Source organism: Colletotrichum karsti (assembly GCF_011947395.1).
Source record: "Colletotrichum karsti strain CkLH20 chromosome Unknown Scaffold6, whole genome shotgun sequence".
NCBI classification, from domain to species: domain Eukaryota; kingdom Fungi; phylum Ascomycota; class Sordariomycetes; order Glomerellales; family Glomerellaceae; genus Colletotrichum; species Colletotrichum karsti.
In genome coordinates, this window is record NW_024065906.1 from 1,280,436 (window position 1) to 1,302,109 (window position 21,674).

At 54.7% G+C, this 21,674-nt stretch overlaps 5 protein-coding genes across 5 annotated transcripts; all 5 read right to left on the minus strand.

Moving 5' to 3' along the window:
- Positions 1-436: 436 nt before the first annotated feature.
- Positions 437-5,208, minus strand: CkaCkLH20_02819 (uncharacterized protein; the record flags this gene model as incomplete). Its single annotated transcript, XM_038885538.1, has 3 exons — positions 437-2,021; positions 2,071-2,766; positions 4,796-5,208. 3 exons carry the CDS (start codon positions 5,206-5,208, stop codon positions 437-439), a joined length of 2,694 nt encoding a protein of 897 aa, XP_038749469.1.
- A 3,393-nt stretch (positions 5,209-8,601) lies between these two features.
- Positions 8,602-12,146, minus strand: CkaCkLH20_02820 (snf2 family helicase; the record flags this gene model as incomplete). The annotated part of the gene is made up of 2 exons (XM_038885539.1): positions 8,602-9,280; positions 9,331-12,146. The coding sequence occupies 2 exons, from the start codon at positions 12,144-12,146 to the stop codon at positions 8,602-8,604; spliced, it is 3,495 nt and encodes a 1,164-aa protein (XP_038749470.1).
- Positions 12,147-12,732: 586 nt separating this feature from the next.
- CkaCkLH20_02821 (small secreted protein) lies at positions 12,733-13,355 on the minus strand (the record flags this gene model as incomplete). Its single annotated transcript, XM_038885540.1, has 2 exons — positions 12,733-13,128; positions 13,182-13,355. 2 exons carry the CDS (start codon positions 13,353-13,355, stop codon positions 12,733-12,735), a joined length of 570 nt encoding a protein of 189 aa, XP_038749471.1.
- A 2,788-nt stretch (positions 13,356-16,143) lies between these two features.
- On the minus strand, positions 16,144-17,156 carry CkaCkLH20_02822 (tat pathway signal sequence; the record flags this gene model as incomplete). The annotated part of the gene is made up of 2 exons (XM_038885541.1): positions 16,144-16,714; positions 16,771-17,156. 2 exons carry the CDS (start codon positions 17,154-17,156, stop codon positions 16,144-16,146), a joined length of 957 nt encoding a protein of 318 aa, XP_038749472.1.
- A 4,069-nt stretch (positions 17,157-21,225) lies between these two features.
- CkaCkLH20_02823 (uncharacterized protein) lies at positions 21,226-21,438 on the minus strand (the record flags this gene model as incomplete). Its single annotated transcript, XM_038885542.1, has 1 exon — positions 21,226-21,438. The coding sequence occupies one exon, from the start codon at positions 21,436-21,438 to the stop codon at positions 21,226-21,228; it is 213 nt and encodes a 70-aa protein (XP_038749473.1).
- Positions 21,439-21,674: the final 236 nt, after the last annotated feature.

A 21,674-nucleotide genomic window follows, 5' to 3' on the forward strand; every position in this document is an offset into this window, starting at 1 on the left:
ATTTCCAAACGTCCGGGCGGACGGGTGTTCCAGAGTATTCCATACCCAACAAACACCCGCCCGAGCGACGCAACGACGGAACAAGTTCATATTCTATCACGTTTCACAGTTCCTCATCAAAGAAACGGCTTTTCGTCGTCAGGAACTTCCACCAAAGGAGGCCTGTTGATTAAGTAAATATCGTGACTGTCTCTATCTACTTTATTCTTCGTACATCCACCTCCGCCCGCCATTGTCGACCTGTAAAATACCGTTACAAAACATTACATATATACGCGCGAGGTTTCGTTTGGTATCTATCCCCAATGTCCTGAGACAATCTGGATATCATGAAATGGTAGGCCGTCAAAAACCATAGAAACAAGGAAAAGTGTTGTTTGAAGAGGACGTCAAATAGGGGTATTGCCTCCAAGCTTTGTGTGTTGTCGTTCCGTCATCACGCGAGTTGCGGCTGATGCCACCGGCCTCTCTCCGTGTGCCACCACCGCTCCTTGTCCTTCTTCTCCGCCACCGCGGAGGACACGTTCCAGCGTCCGGTGCAGCCCTCCTTCCCGTTCGGTATGTCCTCGCCGTGGCTGCTGCCCATCAGGTCCGCCATCTCGACGAGCCCGCCGCGCTCGTCCTTGGCCCCCGGGTCCGGGCGGAGGTTGTACGTGATGCGGCTCTCGATGGTGCCCATGAACCCCGCGAGGCCGTACTTCTCCAGCAGGGTGCCGTCCTCGTCGATTACGTTGACGAAGAACCGCGGGAACGGGCGCGCGGCCTCGAGGCGGGCTTGCGCTGCCAGTCGGGCCTGGTGGAGGTCGCTGGACTCGCGGAATGTCTCGGACGGGGGCGGCAGCCCGGCGCCGCCGGCGGACGTCGGTGATTTGGGTTTCGTGGTCGGGGCGTGCGGCGTGGCGGCGGGGAAGGAGGCGCTTCTTGCGACGGGGGTGCGGAACCGGTCGCTGGAGAAATCGACGCGTTCGACCGGGCGGCAGAGGGCTTGGAAAGCACCCTCGGGGTCGTTGGGGGTGCGGAGGCTGCGGAGGGAGGGGAAGCCGCCGGCGGCGATGCTTCGGGCCAGGATGGAATCGGCCGCGTTGGCGTTCGTGGTGTTGCTCGTGATGTCCCAGTGGAGCTTGCGCAGGGAGCCGGAGGCGAGATACGGCATCAGCCAGATGAAGGTGTCCTCGGGGAGGGTAGGCGCGAAGCTCTGGACGAGGGTGAAGACTTCGAGGTAGGTGAAGTTAGAGAATATGCGGGCCAGGGCGGGGAGGGAGTCGAGGTTGGTGTGGCGCAGAGTCAATTTCTGGATCGCCTGGCTTGTGGGCAGAGTTGCCAAGGCCGAGATACCGGCACTGGTGACGCCGGGTACGTGAGAAAGGGATAGCGTGCGCAAGGGGGGCAGCGTGAGGAGAGTGCTGTCGTTGAAAGCCGTTACTGGCATCCGAGACAGGTAAAGGTGCTGCAGGGACGTCAGGTGCATCAACGCCGAGCTGACGAGGTTGTCCGGTGTAAGTGTCGCACCGGGGAGGCAGTGGATTGTGAGAGTGGTAAGGTGAGCCCAGTCGACGTGGAAATCGAGGAATGTCGCGCTCTGGTGCGGTTGCAGGTCTCCCGGGGTTACGTTTTCGCGTTGCGGCTGGCTCAGCGTCGGGACGCTCTCCGACGAAGTGGTTCGGAATCGGTGCTGTCGCTGGAACGGCGAGGTCTGAACGATCCAGTCCATGTGCTTAAGACGCTTGCGAGTCGAGAGGGCGTGGAAGAGCTTGCTGTATGAGTGGTCATACTGGGGGTGGATGCCCATAAGACGCTCAAAGTTGGGGCAGGCCATGACCAGCGCGGCCACCTGGTTGTAATAATCTTCCAGCGCAATGCCTGCAGGCGCGCTGGGAACCTTCACGGTGTGAACCATAGCGGCGAGATATGAGTTGGCTCTCAGAGTCCGCCGGAGGAGCATCATTCTGGAGCCGAAGCCGAGCTTGTACTTCTTCTTCTGTGATGTCGAATCAAGGCCCACCAGTTGAATGTCCTCATATCTTCGAGCTGTCAGCATCAACGACCTCTTATCGCGGGCGTCCAACTTACAAGGCCACCCGTGCGAATTTGCACCATTTCCGAGCACTTAGGCTGACGGAGCATACATCCCTCATCCAACATGTCGCGCAGCTGTTGCTTCCCTTTTCCAGGTGTGATTTCTTCAGCTCGTCCAAGATCAATTCCAACACCTCCCCAGGCAGCCTCGCGAAAATCTCCCCGGGCTTGGCCTTCTTCCTAAATGCTGCGGGGATGGTCGGTCGTTGCTGCAGATAATCGGGCTTCCATGAGTCCCTCGATTCGAAACTCGATCTGTTGCTGCTCCACGATGAACTCCTCGACCGCGAGTCGAAGCTGTCTCTCGGGCTGTTGATGCTGGTGACGGTAACGGTGGAGGCCTGGGACAGCTTCCGCGGCCTGTTCAGAGGCGTGGGCATGGCCTCAACGACACCCTTCTCTTCGGCGGGTGTGGTCTGCAGGGCGTAGGGAACGCGGGCGATCCGCGGGCTCGATCGTGCGGGCGCCATCGCATTCATCGACTGATCACGTTTGGGATACAAATCCGGGGCTCCGAAGTATGCCGGGGCGGGTCCGTGGCTGGCGGCCATAATGGGATTCAGGGTAGCTGCGGCGGCGACGGCTGGGCGAGAGGAGAAACGGCCTGGAACTCTCAAGCGGTTTCCATCGCGGACGACGTAAGTAGAAGCAGCAGGTGAGGCGGAGGCTCTTCTCTTGTGTTGCTGGATCCTTGGATTACTAGAGCGGGAGAGGACGTGTTAATACCTTTCTGGTCTCGGCGGCAAACGGAACTCGGCAACGGTCCCGGTGTTATGTTCAATCCAAGAAAGGACAAGAAATCGGCAAACAGCAAAACCCAGGAAAACAAAAGATTAGACAAGCGCCAACATGACGTGACGAAGGGGGGGTCTTGTCATGTTTAATACGAAAAGACCGGAGAAAAACAGCGCAACATCGGCACTGGTGCAGGAGAGGCTACAGCCCGAACCCTTGGCTTCAGCGGAGGCTGCGTATTGCGGTACACGTACTCTGTGAGGTACACACTCTACAGAGCAGAGTACCATACGCATACAGATAATACTGGTCCAATACACGCGAGAGAGGTGCGTGGGCAGTGCTCAGACAGTTGCTCTGATCATCCTATCCCAATGAAGCGTGATGGCACTGATGGGTGCCCGCTCATCCACCGGGGGGACCACTGGCCATCCCACCCCTCCACCCCCTTGGGGCAACTTGGGGGTCCCCTGTGCCCTGGTCCGGTTCGCGAACCTCAGCCGTGGGTTGTCGCGGGACACTGGTGCGTCGAGCTTTGCTAGGAAACGTCTGCCTCGACGGCTTCGAGGCTTGGACTAGGCGTTTGCGGCGTTGCCAGGCGCCGAGACTAGGTAATCAAGCCTTAGTCGACTTGCGCAACCCGGCAACGTGGGTGCGACGAACGACAAACTCCCTACTTTGGGGGATGCGCTAGGGCTTACACTACGTGCAGCGGCGAAAAAGGGACGAGTAAGGGACCGTAGAGATTGAGAAGAGAAGACAACCAGAAGTCAGAAGTGCGCCGCGCTCCCCCTCCCATGGCGTGCCGCTTGGCGGGTAGCGGCGCGAATCTTGTGCCTTGGCCTGCAACTGGCAGAGACGCGCGCCACTGTTCCTGGTGGAAATTAGGAAGCTCCTGAAGTCCCTGTTGGGCTTATCGTTTCCGAACAACCCCTCCTCGTCCAGTTGGCTTGTTTCCAGGCTGTCCTTGTTCTCCCTGACGAGTGTGATTGAGAGCATCCGATCCAAGTCGGAAGAGTGGGTGATGTGCGGCTTATGGCAAGGATTGATGAACATGATTCGATCCTGGATGGAGAACGAAGGACGGAAGAGGAAGGGGTATCTCGCTGTTTACCGCAAGGGGGAGGAAGAAACATGGAAGACGACTCGGGGGAATCAAAGCTCCATCCATGTTGGGGGGACGATACATTCCCATCTCAGAAGTGACAGGTCGATGATGGGCGTGCTTGGCCCCAGACTGGGCAGAGGATCTCGTGGGGTCGTAATCTCAGAGAACGAGCACAACAGAGCAGCCTCGGAGGAGTTTGGCTGCATCACAAAGGAAGCGGCTGAGTGTTTGGTTCGTTGGATTTTTCGCGCATGCGTTGAATCCGGCAGACGTCTCCCCAAGCCAAAAAAGCAAAGGCAAATTTCATTAAACCAACAGCTCCACGTCCGCTTGGAAATCTCGGGCGCCGATGAAATGAGACGTGGAGCAGTGCCCCATCCGACTCTTTTCGGGAATCGAGCGACGCGACAATAGTCGGACTTGTAGCCAAAGTCGTCATCGACATTGTTTAAGAGTGGGCATCGAGCAGAAAAAAACACAGTAACGTTCAAACAAAGGGTGAAGTGACAGTCGGGAAAATGGGATGAACCTGAAGCCCAAACAAATCCGTCCCAACTTGTACGGATGAAACCACCCTCAAAGTCAGGACAGGCTGCGAAGGCGCAGCAGCTGCAGACTTTGCAGCAAAAGTGCAGCAGAACACGAGAATGTTTCCATGCAGAGTGATGTGTACAACGAACGACCAAACTCGACTAACAGAACGCCGCGCGCGAAAATGAATCTTAACGTGAAAGTGGACGAATCGATGGGGACACCGGAAGAAAAGAAATAGAAGCCACCAACGACAACCAATAGAAGCAGACGCAGAAGCAGAAAACGGAGATGATGGTACGTAGGACCAGACCCCAAGAGGGGCAAGACGGAAGAAGGACTTACAAGACTTCTGATTTGCTGCTATTTTTGACGTCGAGGAAGACGTGTGCGTAGACGCCGCGACGGATCTCGTTGGCACGCTTCTCGTCCAGCGCCGAGAGGGATTGCCTCGCAGCGGGAGCCGCCCGAGCGGGCTTAACGTCGTTGTCGTCGTATCCGTACGGGTAGCCTGCCTCCTCCTGCTGGGCCTGGCGAGTCCCGTGGTTGCGATCGTAATGGTAGCCACCATGACCGCCGCTGCGACTGTAACCGTGGCCGTGGCCGTGGCCGTGGCCGTGGCCGTAGCCGTCACCGAATGTCGGGTCGAATCGATGCGGATGGACGCCGCCGTAACCGTTCGCCGCGTTGCCCGCACCACCACCACCGCCACCACCTCGAACGGGTGGGATCTCGTAGTACTGCCGTCCGCTGATCATCTTGTTCCGATGGTCGAGATCGTCGGTATCGAATTTCAAAAGCTCGATTCTTGCCGACGTCGGTTGTGTGTGTTGGCTTTGGTGAGATCTGTTGAACCGAACTCGTCTCCTTCTCTTTCTCTCAATTTTCCGCTTCAGCCGCACAACTCCAGCTGAAACTCACGCTCCGTCTGGGGAGTCAACCCTTTTTATTGTCCCCAAAGTGTGCCTGCAACCTTGGTTTTCATGAGGTCGTTGTGCCGTAATTTTAATATATTCAACGTGGGGAGCTTGGCTAGTTGCCGTTGTTGCCCTGGTGGGTTTTCGATTCAGTAGCCGACCCGCCCGAACCAAGTTGAGGGCATCACCAAGCAGGGCCAGCTGAGCTGAAATAGGGGTCAGAAACAGTGAAAGCTCAGACCCGGACCCATTCCACCGAAATCAAGGAACGAGGAAGAGAGACGATAGCTGAAAAAAGGGGGAAACCAAAAAGAACAATGAGCTGCGAGGTGAGCAAAATTGCAGAAACTCATGCGTCGGACGAGTTATATCTGGACTGAGCAGCCGACTGGCAGAAGAACCCCCAACCCAGTTCCTCGAAATATCCGTCAAGGCCGTTGCCAGCGGTAAGACATGCCCATGTGTCGGCGCTCGCTCTGGACCTGGCATGTCCCATGAACTCTTTTTTTCTTTCTCCCGCAAAGCAGACGCAATATGAAGGCAGCAATTCTGCAACACAGCGGCTGGGTCATGCCTTAGTCGGCATGAATGATTGGAATGCGGGCAATCTAACCCCTCTGTTCCCCCTCGTCTAGGCCGCCGCGCCTCCATCAATCTCGATGTGTCGCAGGCTACCCATACAAAAGGGCTACCCACAATTGCTGCAAAAGACGGCACCTGTGCTAAGAAAAAACAAGGTTGACAGGGTTGACGACGTTACTGGAAAGCCAGGCGATTCCTTGAGTGGCGGAGCGGCAGACGGACGACGACGACTCCCGAGTGCTGGAGGCCAATAAGCTGCTAAGTTGTAGCCAAGGCAGATGCCATCATTCCCTGTCCCGTTTCGCGGGGTTGCGGCGAACGATTTCGACATCCAGTAATATCGGCCTTCGCTCATGCTGCACAGCCCAAACAGCGCTGCGCACGTCGTCCTTCATGTGAAGCACGCCGCCCTCGAGAGAGACAAGTACATGCGATGGTGATGCGAATGTGCGTTGGTAGTCAAGTCGTCTCGGGGCAGAGTGCGAGTTGGCCACTCCTTGGCCCTCGCCCGTTCATCCCTCTCGTCGTCTGGTCTCATCTTTTTTCCCAAGCTCTTCGTCCGGACCTTGAGTCCACGAATGAGGCGACCAGGAAGCATATCGGCGAGAGGTTGGGGGATCCCGTTTCGCCCTGCAGCGTCAAACACGCCAACTTGAAGGGGGGGTGTGCTCACTGCAGCTAGCCATGACGGGATCATTCGAGCCTCGAGGTTTTCGATCCATGGCACAGACGGGGCTGGAACCCCTCGAGCTGCAGCATCGGATGCGCCGCTAATTGACTTCCTTGGAAGCAGAAACAGACGGACGACGAAAATCCCATTCGTCTCTCCGAGAGAGCTGTCGACCCCCGGCGCGGTAGCGCGTGCTGAGGTCGTATCAAGGTCGCCTCGTCAATCTTGACGGTCTGACTCGCATCCGCCTTCCCGCTTTGCTTCCCGTCCTTTGCAGCAGCTCATCGTCCAGGTCGTCCGTCTGGCACACATCCAAAACCTCGGTCCGTTGTGATAGCTGGGTGAGGCGCAGAACAGAATGCAAATCACAAGGCGAATAGGATGCTTCCGAGAGATCGGAGCAAGGTAACTCTTTTCGGGCTAATCATCGTTGCCCTGGCGAGCTGTTGTGTCTGTTTCAACGGGCGTCCCTGCTTCTTCCTGTCCTAGTCCCAACATTAGCGTCTTCTAGTTAACAGTTCGAATGTCCAACCCAGCCTCTGGACTTTTTCGAATGGCAAATGTCTGTGGATCATGTTCATCGAATTGATAACGTCCTCTTGTCAAACAGCAAGCGAAAAGGCAATCTAATGCACTCAGATCTGTTTCTGGCCGTGTTCGCTTGCGCGTCGGGATGCGGTGACAATGATGCAAGTCAAGACCTTACACTAGGTTGTCGGTTGTGTTTTGGTGGTGCCTGCCAGGAAGGTGGGACGTGGAAGGGGTCGAGATTGAAAGGATCCATGAAACTTGGAAGGAATGGGCTGGACAGAAACGCCTCCCGCCCTCAGCCCAGAGACGTGACAGTTACGGATACACAACAAGGCAGGCGTCATTTGGGAGGCGCCTTCTCTGCTTCTTTGCTTCTTCTTCTTCCTCCTCTTCCCACCCTACGGAACGTTCGTCGGCTGGCCCGATAATTCTGTCATCAGCTTTCCCAGCCTCTTCAAGGAAGTTTCTGGGGCGATGGGGCACATCTCCGCATTGCATCATCGCCTCTTGCCGAAACTTGAACCACTCCTCTAAAAAAGAAAAAAGGGAAAAAGGACCCATCTCGCGTGGTCAGCATCACCCCGTTAGCCGGATATCTCGGTTCCCTCTATGGAGACTTACACGCGCCGCAAGATGCCGCCGCCGTCTCGGCGAGGGAGTCCAAGAACGATCACTTGCCTTGGCCACCACGCATCTCTTGGCATCGCAATCTCCATCGTCGATTTTTCCAGTGTTATGTCTATGACGGACACTTCTTCGCCGTTTGGGTCGCTCACGAACCTCACTTTTTAAGGTATATCCGGTGAAGCACAGTCAGTCCCCTTCCCACACCTTCCGTGCACGACGTCCGAACCCTCCAAATAAAGACCGGTGGTCCGTCCCTCTCCCAGCGTCTTGGGCGACACGGCCCGCTACTAACAATGTGCCGTGACCGGGTTCCGCTGTCATTGGCTTTAGTCCCTTCATTCACACGACCTCGTGGGTCAGGAACGAGCGCTGCAAGGACCACCACCTCCTCCGTGCTGTTGTCCGTTCCGTACAACTCGGTGTCATTGACTATGAATAGCTTAGGACGGTCCTCGGACTCTGTGCCTGCTTTGGTCTGCCTGTAGGAGGAACAATACGGTCGTCTGCAATGCTAAAGTTTCTGCGGCAACCAGCGGACTGAGAATATGCATAACCTGTCCAGATCGGATTCCCGAGATGCGGTCCGAACAAAGTGTTTGCATATGCGTTGTTTATCACTTGCATACTGTACGCCCGAGCAAGTGAAGTCCGAACATGTGGCGACTGATGAGTTTACATGGTGGTGAACCCTTCTATTTCAAAAGTATGAGTCTTTCGACCACCATTTTGTTCCTACAAACGTATGTAAACCTCGCATTCCATGAACCAATGGAGACGCAAATCCTAACACCATGCCAAACAAGTGAAAATCCTACAAAATACGTTCAAACACCAGCGAATCGAACCTGCCGACCGGGTCGAACTACGGATTCTTGACTATCACCGCTCGTTGCGTCTCCCATTGTGGTGGCATCTCCCATCGCACCGTCATGGGATGCTTTGAAGCGGACTCTGCGTGATGAATCATCATCAACATCCGGTGACCCCGAATCGTCCTGCGGCTCGGGAGTGTAACGACGTTTCAAGCTGCTCGAAGGCGTGTCGTTCGCCGGCCGTCGTGTCTTGGAAAGTGAAGTGGGACTTAGATCACCCATGATGATGTCTTGATTGGGGTGGTGCTCTTGACCGAAACCGCTGCCGAAAATTGGCTGAGGATATCTCAGTGGCACAGCCTGGTCCAGCTTCTCTGTCTGGTCTTTGGGTAATGGGAGGATCGCCGCATTCAAGATCCAGTTGTAGATTGGACGGTCGTCCAGGATCGACTTGCACTTCCAGTGCTCAATCTGGGACATGCTCTTCTTCCTCTCGACAATCACTTCCTCGATACTTCCTCGAAGTACCAAGGTCTCAACTGTGACGGGCTTGTGCTGGCTGATACGCCGTACGCGACCGATCGCTTGCGCTTGTATTTGGGGGTTCAGCACCGGGTTAATGAAGTAGATTCTCGACGCGGCACGCATATCGAGGCCAACCGCTGCTTGTGACAAATCCATGAGAATGACACTGATCGTGTGCGTTAGCTTCTATGATTGTATCCAAGAGATTTTGCTTACCGAAACTTCGCGTCGTGGTTGAAAGTGTTGACGTATTGCATCTTGCGGTCGTATGACAACGATCTAGCATAAATCAAGTGAGGCACCTGAGTTACATCTAACATGCTTGCCAAGTACCAAGCCACGTTCTCGTTTTCGTAGAAGATGATGATCTTCTCGTCTGCCTGATGTTCCGTGACGGCATCGATCAAGTAGGATAGCTTAGCCGAGACGGTGGAGACAAGACGTGCCTTCTTAAGGTCGTCGGGGGGCTCCTGATGTCCAGTGGGTGCCTCGAGCGTTTGAAATGCGTTCGCGCGAAGCTGTCTAGGAACTCTGTCGCCTCCCAGCCCTGTATTCCCGGCGAGGACGCTTGGCCCCTTGGTCTGTTTTCTTTCAGATTCTGTGTTTTCGGCAATGGAGACGGCTTGATCCAGCAGCCTCTGGTGTCCCTCCTCAAGCAACTGCCCGTTTAGTAAGCTGTTCATCTTCGTCGTGTTACCGAGTGATGAGCGGATCAGCTTTTGTGCAGCCATCACCAAGGTTGCATCGGTGCAGGTCGGATTGTTGTTCTCGTCGTCCAAAGACCATGCCGCACCCGCACCATTCGGCAGGAAGTCTTGAACGAAGACCGGTATCTCGTTGAATTTGTTGCTGAGTATCTTCAGCGGGTCCTCGAGCGCGATCCGGGCAATATCCATGGCCTTCTTCAGCAAAGCCTCGTCTTCATCACTGATCAGAACTTTCTTCTCTGTCAAAAACTCTCCCGCCGTGTCCAGAGATTTTTTTATGTCCTCGGGTGAAAAGAATGAGCCGCCAAAGAAGCTGGCTTGCTTCAGATTGTGCAGTAGTTGAAGCAGAGCTTTTCGTTGCCGCGGATGGAAGAAGTAATCTCTGTCGCTTCTCTGAGACTGGACGGCGTTGAAGATTGTCATCATTGAAAAGACATTGAGCGACAGCTTGTCTTGATAGGAGCCCTCCAAAACAACAATATTCTCCTTGACGGCTGGAAGATGATTGTTGAGCTCAGACAATTGATGCCGAATCAGAAGCGAATTTAGTGTCGCCTGCAGAACTCCCTTTCGACCACTGCTCCTCGAGGTGTGTTTTGGTTGCATGACGTAGACAGACCAGTCCGCCATTGTATCTCCTATCTCCAGGGAGGTATTCGACCATGGCCTGGCGTTCAAGTAGAGCGATGCTATGGCACCAATCTTGGACAGGTCCTGTCGTTCTGTCTCTGCCGAGAATTTGCTGTCTTCCATGCCAGTTTCCCCATCGGAGCAGTTAGGTTTCTGGTGTTCCATATCCACGCCGTACAAGCCCGGCGATGGTGTACCAGTGACGATCCAGCGAGCAGCTATATGCATCAAGTCTAATGCCAGAAGCATATCCGTCTTGCTCGAGATCTTGACAGAGCCCAGCTTGTGGCCCTCGTCCACAATGCAGCGCTTGAAAAGGATTTCGGACAAGGGGCAATCGTGCATTAATGTCTGTTTGTAAATATTGCTGAGGCGAGTCTGCGAGATGAGAACAATGTCGTATGTTGCCAGCGTAGGGGCAGGTGGAATGTCGCCTTTCTGGCTGGTCAGTGTGAGGACTTTAAGACAGGCCGGGTCTTCTCTCGATGCAGTATGTTTGGTGATCTCTTGCTCCCATTGCTTCATCAGATTATTCGGAACCACCACCAGCGATGCATGACTGTGCCAAATCTTGATCGGTGGTTTCGCGACTGCCGAGAGGCCACGGCTGGCACGCTTCGGCGGAGGAGCAGGGACGTGGTAAAAACCAGGGTTCTCTTTGATCGCAGCCAAGCAACGCGAGTATTCTAGATCTTTTGTCGTCCCGTAAGCATTGAAGTAAATCTTCCAGGGGGCTCCCTTGCGATTAATATTGGAAGCGACCATCTCGGCCAGAGTACCGGTGACGGGTCTGACCGGTATGTCGCTTCCTTTGTAGATGTCGGGCGTCGAGGTGGCCGAACCCCGTGTTGCCAGAATCACGGACAGGCAGATGAGGGTTTTTCCGGCGCCCATTTGTTCGGCAAGTATGCCGCCCCTAACACCGTCGTAGAATCGGGGATCCTTCAGGAGGATGCCCGAACTTGGGTCGAAGTAGAAAGTGACACCATTCTGGTCCAAGCCCTTGAGCAGGCGAGGATCTAACACCTGACCAGGCTCACTCTCCCGCTGAATCATCAGAGCCGCAGACTGGCGTTGGTAGTTGTACAGCTTCGTAGTCAAGCCAGGAATATCGCTGTCTTGGACAGCATAAGCAGCTTCTCGATCCGCGTGGCTCGCAATGATGCCAGGGTCGGGATCTGGTGAGGGCATGCTGTTGAACATCTGCAACAGTGAAAGCGAGGCATCCTCAGCACCCGACTCCTCCAAAGAATGACGAAAAATTGGTACGGGTGAAGAATTTGGCCTTCCCGCCCAGGTTTCCGGTGAAAAGTCGAGAACGTTGAGGAGCAACCCTCGCGCGTACTTGAGCTTGGTGTTATCTCGATTCACGAGACGCCTGTCAACATCGTCGGGCAGCCCGTGTACTCGGACGATACAGACATCCTGCTGGACGAGCACTCGTAGGAGAATCCATCTCGCGGCAGTGAGGTTCTTGAAACTCTTCAAGGGCTTGGATCTCAGAAGGGCGTCGTCGATATCCGCGAAAGCGGCTAGCTGGGTGCCGCTAGCATCAGGGACCGGGTCTACTGGAGAAACATCCGCCCAGCTTCCGTGTTTCTCTTGAAGTGCGATCCAAATTTCGTCCTTGATGAGATTGTCGGTTTTCTTGATGACCAAGCATCCCAAAGGGATGTAATTCGATGGTGCCGACATCAGGGCGAATGTTGCCACCGGGTGCGCCCGGTTCGCTGGGCCTGGAGGACGTCAGTCATGCGACGAGGGCCACGTAATAGCTCTTGAAATCGCAGCTCGAATTGGTTGGTTTCGCCAACGGTGAATTTCGATGACTTTGGAAGATTTGCGATGCGGTTGCGTGGAAAGAGTGAGAGGGAGAAATGATGAGGTGAGTTAGAGTTTGGGGTGGGAGCCTGGGCACAGTAAGTCAAACAGACACTAACACAGTACCTACATCACCAATATCACTACTTATGCACAGTGCGGCGCATCAGCGCCTGCAACAAGGCAAGTGCGGCACATGGACTCATGGAGCGCTTCCCAACTCAATATTGTATTTTCTCCTGCTCCGATTTTCCCAACTTCAGCTGAATTATTCAAGTCCCACGAATTAGAGCAGAAACTTGGCCCCCAAACGCGCAAACTCCCTCCGTCATTGTTTCATGAGCCGGGTTCCCCCACCAGTACAGCCAAGAGAAGATTAACGCCGTTTCTCTTTCCTTCCTGCACGATAACGCACACGATGCCTCCTATGGATGACCGCGCGTCCCGTCGAGAAGAAGGTTCAGTTCTTTCCCTTCTTGGGCTTGGCAGCAGCCTTGGCTCCTCCGGGGGCCGAGGTGGCCTTGAAGGCGACGGCCTGGCTGGTCTTGCCCTTGGAGGCGGTGTCGGTCTTGACGTTGTTGTCGAGCTTCTTCTGCTCGGCATCGATCTTGGCCTGGTTGCTGGCACCCTGGGCCTGCTGGACTTGCAGGGCGAGGACTTCGAGCTGGAGCTTGAGGACCTTGTTCTTGATCTTGCCGACCTTGAGGGCGTCGGCGTCGGTGCCGGAGGCCTTGGCAATGGCGTCGTTGAAGCCGCCGGCGTCCGTCTCGGCGCCCTCGGCAGCAACGCGGGCAGCCTGAAGGATGGCGAGGTCGTCCTTGCTCACGCCAGCGAGGTTGGCCTTGATCTGGTCGATCTGTGCGGTGTAAGTGGCTGGGTGCTGATAGAAGCGAGCTAGGGTAGACTTACGGGGAACTTCTGGGCGACCTCAGCAAGAGCGTTGCCAGCAACACCGTCAGAGACCTGGAACTGAGAGTAGTCCTGGACAGACAGGAGCTTGGCCTGACGCTTGTCGACATCGACAGGGGCGGAGAAGCCGGTAGCGGCGAGGGTGAAAAGAACGGCGATCTTGGAGAAGTACATATTGTTGACGTTGGTGTCGATGTGTTGACGAAAAAGATGTGTGGGTTATAATATTTACAGTTTTAAGATATTGACCGGCAAAGAATGGATAGTACAGCACTGCTGACAAGAATGAAGAGAAGGAATGATTATCAAGATGAGATGAGATGAAGCTGATGTTGAGAGGGAAAAGACAAGATGTGGTCCGGGGCGAGCGGGAGGATCTTATACCAGAACATCCTATAGCAAAACCACACTTCTCTGATGGATCGTTCTCATGGACCCCGCGGCCTCCCTCCGTCGCCCCGTTCCATCATGGCTTCATCGGCCCAGTCGCCGGCCTGACAGAACCCTCATCTCAGGTTTCCCCGACAAACACCCCCCATCCGCGCCCTAGGTGCTGAGTCGTCCGAACGAGGCGATAGCAGCAACACGACCGCCCATCGGCGTCTCATCCGAGCCCTGATGCAACATGTGGGCTGGTTCAGGTGCATCACAAGTCCCCCAGGACCATCGACGCCGGGGTCGGTCCCTGGTCGAGTCGACGCGAGAAGACAAGCTTCTTTGCCAAGCATCAGATCGACGAGCCAAGCAGATTGTCTCTTTAGGCGGGTCGCGACCCAATAAGAGGGCTCTCGGAGTCGAATGGCGTGCCAGCGCAGACCGCTTCCCGTCGGTTGGCGCAAGAGACTGAAGCTGGAGGTTTTGGCTGCGTGCCTGTTGCGAGTTTGAAGTCTGTCGAAGATCACGGTGGATCTGCCTCACACCCTTGGCGGCTAAGCCTGATCGGGTGGTGGACCATTAGCTGCATGTCTTAAGCTAGTGGGGCCCTGCTGTCATCCCGGTCGCGCGTGGGAAAAAAGTGCACTAAACGGCGACCAACATCGAGCACACGGGGTTGAGGGGCCATCTTCACATCAACGTCTAAAACTTCCTCCTTTTCTGCCCGCCAAGTTCTATCCTGGAGTACTTCCCGTCTTGGCCAGCTCCTGTCCCCTGGGTCGTTTCGCTGCTCAATATCGACTCCTTTCTCCATAATATTCTTCTTCGGCTGACGAGATCCGCGAATAGACTCGGGGTAACCGACCGAACCCCGAAGAGCACCTTGCTACCGTCCATCTCCCCAACGACCGATCGTCTTGATTCAAGCTCAAGGATCTACGGTCCTGATCCGCGCCCTTAGATTTACCATGGCGGCTTTGACGACTCTCTTAATCCGCCCGCCCATCCAGACGGGCACCGGATGAGCGCGTTTCGAGTGCTTGGTTCTGCCACTCATGCAGCCCGCACCAGAGATCGGACGCAGACCCTCCCGGTGAACCAATTCAGTTTCGGCACCCATTTCCAAAACCCCCGGTTCCCTGCAGCATAACAGAAACCAGCCGTTCTTAGTGGCTGCTGACCTTCAAAGTTGGACGACATCTCATCTCGGGACGTCAAGTGAATCTTGTTCCGGATGGCAGGACACACACATACCCGTTCTTGCGCTGATTCAAGAGCAGTTCGCCCGCGGAAATGCCACCGGCTCATTTCGAGGGGCGGCAAACCAGCTCACGGGAAATTGTATTTTCTCTCGTGTGTGTCTCGATTAACGATAACGGATCGCTGACGCCTGACAGTTGTTTGTCCTGACTCGTCCCAGCATTCAAGTTTGATCTACACCTACACTTTACTTGGCGAAACGACCCTCCGGTTACTCACTCACGCTGCCGAATGTGGTTCTGTACTTTGTCGGCACTGGATCACAAGCAGACCTCATTTTAGCTCGCAAACCAAAGCAGACCTCGACTCAGGCAACGGCAACACCAAAATGCGATGCAGAGTTCAGATCGAGGCCAGCTTATCAAACATCACACCAGACATTAGACTCAACCTTGGCCGAATCAATGTAGTCTCTGGTGTACGCCGCAAACTTTTTCACGGCTAAATCGACGGATCAAGGTCATGTCATTTGAGCTTATACTAGGAGAAGTTGCATTTCCCCCCCAGGATGTATCGCATCCCTCTGGGCGCAGAGTCGGCCGTAAGTTATCTCATCTTAATCATGTCGACAAGCTACTCACGGTAGCCTCATATTCAATGCTCAGCAGAACAATCGACATACGTCTTGTCCGAGTTTCCGATACCTTTGACCTCACTGGGCAAGGCCTAGTTCGGCCTAAATCACTCCACGGAGGATTGCATCGCAGAGGCTGAGAGAGTAGTCTTTCTCAAGACGCTCCAATATGAACAACGCATAGGTGATGGTCAGCATTGCGCTGTCTTTGGTATCTGCTTGGAAGTACAACAAGTTGAGACACTTCAGGTCCTACAACCAGCTGTGAAACCTGTTGGGTCTAAATGTGTACAAGCGTACAACACCATGCTTCGAGCGGGGCCAAACGTCAAGTTTCGAGTAAACGACATCATAGTCCAATTCAGGGTATCTACCCAAAAGCCAAAAACCTAATCTAGGTAATTCTTCAAAGAAAGAACCCCTCTTTCCCTTTGAAACGCCATTCCTTCCGTCATGCCCCAAAACCGTCACCAAAGAAGAAGAATCTACCAGTAGATATCAGGAAGGTCGAAGAGAATATCTCATAAGAGAGAAAGAAAGAGTCGAAGCCACAAATGTCGTAAACGTCGTCAAAAAAGGACCGAAACCTTGGAAAGCCGCCAACGCCCCTGGATCGTGTTACCCGTCGTCTAATCCAACACGATCCCAGATCTTTGCAGTCGTCATATCTAATAAAAGGAAAGAAAACCCCGGAAGGAAGAAGAAGTGAAAAATGGCCTGCCCGAGTCGTCGTCGTCGTCATGCTGCCGCGCTCTACTGCGACTGGAACACCTTGACGGAGTTGATGAGCCAGTAGGCCTCGGTGAAGGCCTGCGGGTTGGCGGCGACGTAGTCGGAGCACTGCGGGGCGAGGGCGGCGCACTCGGCGTTCTGGCTCCAGACCTTGCCGGCCCAGTCGCCGCAGAGGGCGATGTTGAAGACGAGGTTCTGCTGCTTGAAGTGGGACCTGATGTCGCAGGCGTCGCCGCCGTTGAACTTGGCGAGGGGCGCGCCCCACGAGGCCGGGTTCGGGCTGCCCGAGGCGACGTCGGCGGGGATCGCGGAGCGCGGGAAGAACCAGACGGAGATGGCCTGCGCGTTGAAGTCGACGGCGTAGACGCCGCCGCCGATGGCGTTGAAGCCGTCGCCGTAGTTCTGGTTGCTCGCCGTCTGCTGGCCGCAGCCGGTGCCGGCGGACCCGGCGTTGCAGTCCTTCTCCTTGAAGGTCGTCGACGGGGTGGTGCCGTCGTTGTTCATGGTGCAGCCGGGCCCCGTGTGCAGGGTCACGGCGTTGGTCTCCTGGGTGTTGACGCCCTCGATGATGTCGATCTCGCCAGAGTTGGGCCTGCGCGGGGGTCTTAGTTCCCGTCATGGGATGTTTTTTTCTGAAGGATTACTCACCAGTTGGGACCGAACATCCAGAAAGCGGGCCACACGCCGCAGCTGCTCGTCGGCATGTGGGCGATGTCGGCGACGAAGAGGCCGGAGTCGTAGGCCTTGTTGGAGGTGACGCGCACCGACTGGCGGCCCTGGCCCATGGTCTTTGCGTCGACGCCGAGGTAGACGCCATTGCGGGCGAAGCCGGCGAGGCCCTTGTCGTTGGCCGTCTGCGCGCTGGTGTAGGTCTGGGAGCCCCTGGTCGGGTCGGCCTGGTCGAAGAAGCTGAACTCCTGGAAGAAGTTGGACTGGTCGAAGTTGTCGTGGAGGACATACTTCTGCGCCTGGGCCAGCCCGGAGCACAGAAGGGCGGCGGCGCCCAAGACACACTTGATCTTTTGCGAAGGCATCGCGATCTCTGCGTGTCTTCTCTTGACGGGCAGGGGGTCTTAGGTGGAAGATTCTTATGTCTCTTCGGCTAGGATGAGGGCGTGGAAGGCTCGAGAAGAAGCCACCAGAAAGGAGTCGTGTCTGGAAGGTTTGAATCAAAGTCGAGAAGTGAGAGTCAAAGAGGTGGAAGAAGGAGGAAAGAGAATGTTTTACAGTTCGAATGAGCTGACTATGACGAGGTGGTTGGTTCGTTGGTTGGCCGTGAGCGACTTGAGTCTCTCGAGTTCGTCTTGTTCTGGAACCTCGAAAGGGGAACAAAGGGAGTGTTTGCTGGACGGGTGAGGTTGGTTCACGGAACTGAACTAGACCTTCTCGTCTTTATGTCTGAAGGAATGGAAACCGAAGAGCACCTGGCGCAGTTGGCTTATGACGATGCTTCTTGGCTTATCTCAGCTCTTACGTCGACTCGCGAGCGGTGGTGAGATGAGTTGGGGACTGAAGCTGCCTGCTGATGTCCTAGTCAATAGGACGCGGGTCTGGATCGACTTGGCGAGGTCCCGGGACTGGGACGAGTGTGGAGTGTTCTGAAGGAATGACACTATTCTGACGATATCTTCCGCCGGAAGGACTGAAACGGCTGTGCCTCTGAGGGGCTGGATGGAAGCTTCGGAAGGTAAGAAAGTAAAGCACCACCGAGGGTGTGTAAGAGGAGTGAAGGTGAAAAGAAAGAGAAGGCTGAGGAGGGCCCCTTTTGCGTCGTGAACACTAAACAACTGATGCACGAGTGACCATGAGCCTCAACCACATGGGGGAATGCAGCCAGCTAAATACGGCTTCTCCTTTGGGTGGTGGGGGGGAGAGGAGGGAGGGCCCAGAGCCCAGGGCCCAAGGGCCAAGAGACCCGGCCATCGGACAAGTCTTGGGGAACATTCTTTGCGTTTGGATGACTCTGAGTTGGACCTGACGACCCGCAGACAAGAGGACTGTAAAAAGTCTGGGCAGAGGACTCGGGAACCAATCTCGTCCGTTGTATCTGACCCGTCCCAAGGTCCAAGGGCCACGTACACGGCGCACAAAGACATGGGCCCTGTTCAGGAACCATGGTGAGACTTTTTCTTTTGCTGCGAGTATGCGCTCGCATCTCTCTCTCTCGGCCCAACCCCTGGGCGGCCTTGCTCCTTGGGAGTGGGAGGGATCCGGACGAGTTTGCTGTGTACATACGGCACGCATATGCGGGGGGTGTAGAAATGTGGAGGATTGGACGGGACGACGTTGTTCGCGGCTCGACGAACGACAGGACCTGTTTCAATGTGTTTACCCGCCAAGCCTGGGCAGCTTTTTACAAGGGGAATCCCGAACCCTGACGGGGCGAAAGATGGGATGATAGGGGTGCTCCAGTTTGCCTCGGTGGCCGATGGACGTGTACGTGGACGTGGACGTGGGCTGTAGCAGAGAGGCGATATAGGTTGTACATAATGCGACTTTTTTTTTTTCTCTCTGGTTCCGAGACGAGATCCAAGAGCATCCCATGTGCGTACCTTACCTTGTGTGTTGAGGTGTTTGGGTGGGTTTGTGCGTGCTTTTTTGGAGGCTTAACCATCATGTACGTGGTCCATATCTACGGATAAGCGATAAGGTAGGGAAGCAGAAGAAAGTGGGAAACGATCTTCGAGGACCTTGCTGTTGCTCACAGCACGTGGAGATCTTTCTCCAGTCGAGATGAACAGAGAAGAAAAACGAACAAGGAAAAAAAACGGAGAACAAAGCCAAGCGAATGGCGATTGATAGGGAGAACAAGAGACTTGTGGACGACATGACGTTTGAATGTCAAAGGCTGGTTGGCTTTGGGTTGGACAAGTGCAATACAGAGCTCTGGACCTCGCCCGTTTTGAAACACGGGCCATTGCCCCATGCCAGGGGCGGGCGGGCTGCCGCCCAATCGCTGCCCTCCCGCCGTGGCGGGTCTGCCGGTTCTGGAGCACGCGGCACCCACCCGCCCTAGCGGCGGCGGCTCTTCCAATCGCCCTGCTCTTCTCGTCTTCTCGGTGCGCTTCCAGCTTGTTCAGGGAATGGAATGTCACTCACTCCACTCTTCAGTGGAGGCGGTCCCTTGTGTTGTTCAACTGTGGCTCTTGGGCTTCCATTGCTTTGCTTTGCGTTGCGTTGGCGGCACCAATCTTGCAGGTTGCATGTCCCTGACAGGAGGAGCAAGAGGACCGAGAATAAGTCCCATCGATACCGTTAAAAGGCGAAAAAGATACTTGCGCTCAACTTCACTACGTATGTCTCGCAGCGTCTCCTGACTGTCACTCCCTCGACTAACGCACGTTTTTCCCCTGACAAGAAGAAGACGGCCGCCCCCCTGCGCCGCGCTGCGCTGCGCTCGAGTCTCGCCGCGCCTGGCTTAGGTGCCGTTGGATCCCGTGGCATTCTACAGTTCCCTTCGAAGGCGGGCCTGTGAAACATTTCTGAACTCCTGCCACATTCAGACACACGAAGTCCAGAAGGAGGGATGGAATCAGGGAACAACAGCAAGGCAATGCCACCACCAAAAAAAAGGGCGGGCTGAATTGAAACATTTGCCCAACCACATACTCAGCACTTACACAATCGCGCGCACGATCATTCTTGACACTCCTCGCACCAGACACGGGCGCCACAGACGTGGACTCGATATTATACCACCCCGGACCTTTTCGAGGTGTGGGTGACGGGGACACTCACACGGACTCAACTTTATGAGGTTTTCGTACGAACAGCCCTTCCATCCCCATGGAACAGTAATGCCCAGCTGAACTTCTGAAACTATTCCCAACGCACCGCGGAATGTCTGTCAGCGATATTGGTCTTGGTATTGACAGCTCAGCCTCGTTCGTCCCTTCCCTCTGGGAATGCGCCTCGGTGTCTCGGTGAGCACCGCATCGGACGTTCGGGGGTACACAACCTTCGAGATTGATAAGGCAGGGGTTGTTTGAGTTGCCCGAAGAAGGCCCTTTTCCCGCCACGTCCCGTCTCCACGGGTTTCTCCAAAATTGATGCCCACGAGGGCTCTTCCAGACTCTTCCAAAAAACCAGAGATGTCCGTTTCCTTCGGGCTCATTGAGACGAAACATGGGCGCAGGAGATCTCGTCCCGTTGACGCGCCGGCAGCCGCATCACGTCTTTTCGCCATCTCAAGTATCCGTTGAAACCTCCCCACCATGCCGGGCACCGGCTGGAGTCTTAATTAATCTCGAGCCGCGGCTCCAGAGATGCAGACCAAACATCCCCAAAGTCCCGGATCAAAACCTCCATATCATCCAAAAAGACCATCCTTGGCATCCCGAGTCTCCAGTGAGACCCCTGAGTCCAGAAGGCGAAAAGATCGTCTCCAGAAAAAAAAAAAAGAAGCGCGCTGCCATCCGAACGGTCGGCGCGCAGATCACTTTATGCGGAACCGGACCCTTCTCTTGTTGGTTGCCGGCACCCCTGCCCGCCGGCAATTGTTCGTTTATGTCACCACGCGCCGCAATTCCCATATTTTTTCATGCTCCTCGTTTTTGCCAACTGCTACCCTTCTCCAATATACTGCTTGTTTGACCCCTGAGAGGCGACACATGGACACAAAAAACAAGTAAACCTTTGGATTCCCTAGGTATACTATGAACTACATATGAAAAAAATACCAGGGAAGTATGGAAAAGCTGGGCCCGCCACACTACCCATGCCGGGCCCAAACATTGATTTTTTGTTTCCTTCTTGGGTTTCTTGGCTCCCTCGACGTCGTGTTGAGATCAAAATATACGGGGCCAAAGCTACCAGATACGTGAGCAATAACGACGAAAACAAAGTTGTGTGGAATTCACCATTTGGAAAACGAATCAAGATACCGTTGGTGGCAAACAAGACTGTAATTGGGAGGTTTTCTCTATTAGCCTTGAAATTTATAACTAGATGAGGTAGAAACTGAGTACGAGCATTCAACTAGGTAGGGTTGTTTATTAACCTAGTTTGCTATATACTTTAGGAAGATCATAGAGAAAGTGCGCTCTTAACTATTACTACTTCTAATATTTCTAAATATTATCCTTAGTATTATTATCCTTATTGCTATTGCTCTTGTTTATCCTTGTTTCTATCCTCGTTGCTATTCTTGTTGCTGTCCTTGTTGCTGTCCTTGTTGCTGTCCCCGTCGTCCTTATCGTTGTTGTCCTTATTGTTGTCATCCTTATCGTCGTTGTTGTTCTCGTTGTTATCCTCGTTGTTGTCCTTGTTGTCGTCCTCGTTGTTGTTATCGTCCGTCATCGTCCTCTGCTTATTCATGCCCCAATAACAACAACACCAAGAGAAACAGAACACTCTAAACCTCCCACCGGAGTACCTAGGCTATTATCCGACCAGGCTTCCACAGGAAGACACAACGGCAGTGTGTGCAAACGCCACAGTAACAAGGCTTAAGCCGCTTTGAAGGCGATTAAGTTCCAGCTGTAGGCCATCAAGGAAACCCACCAGTCTAATAGTTTCCTGGCCAGATAACAGCTACGAGATGCATCGTGAGG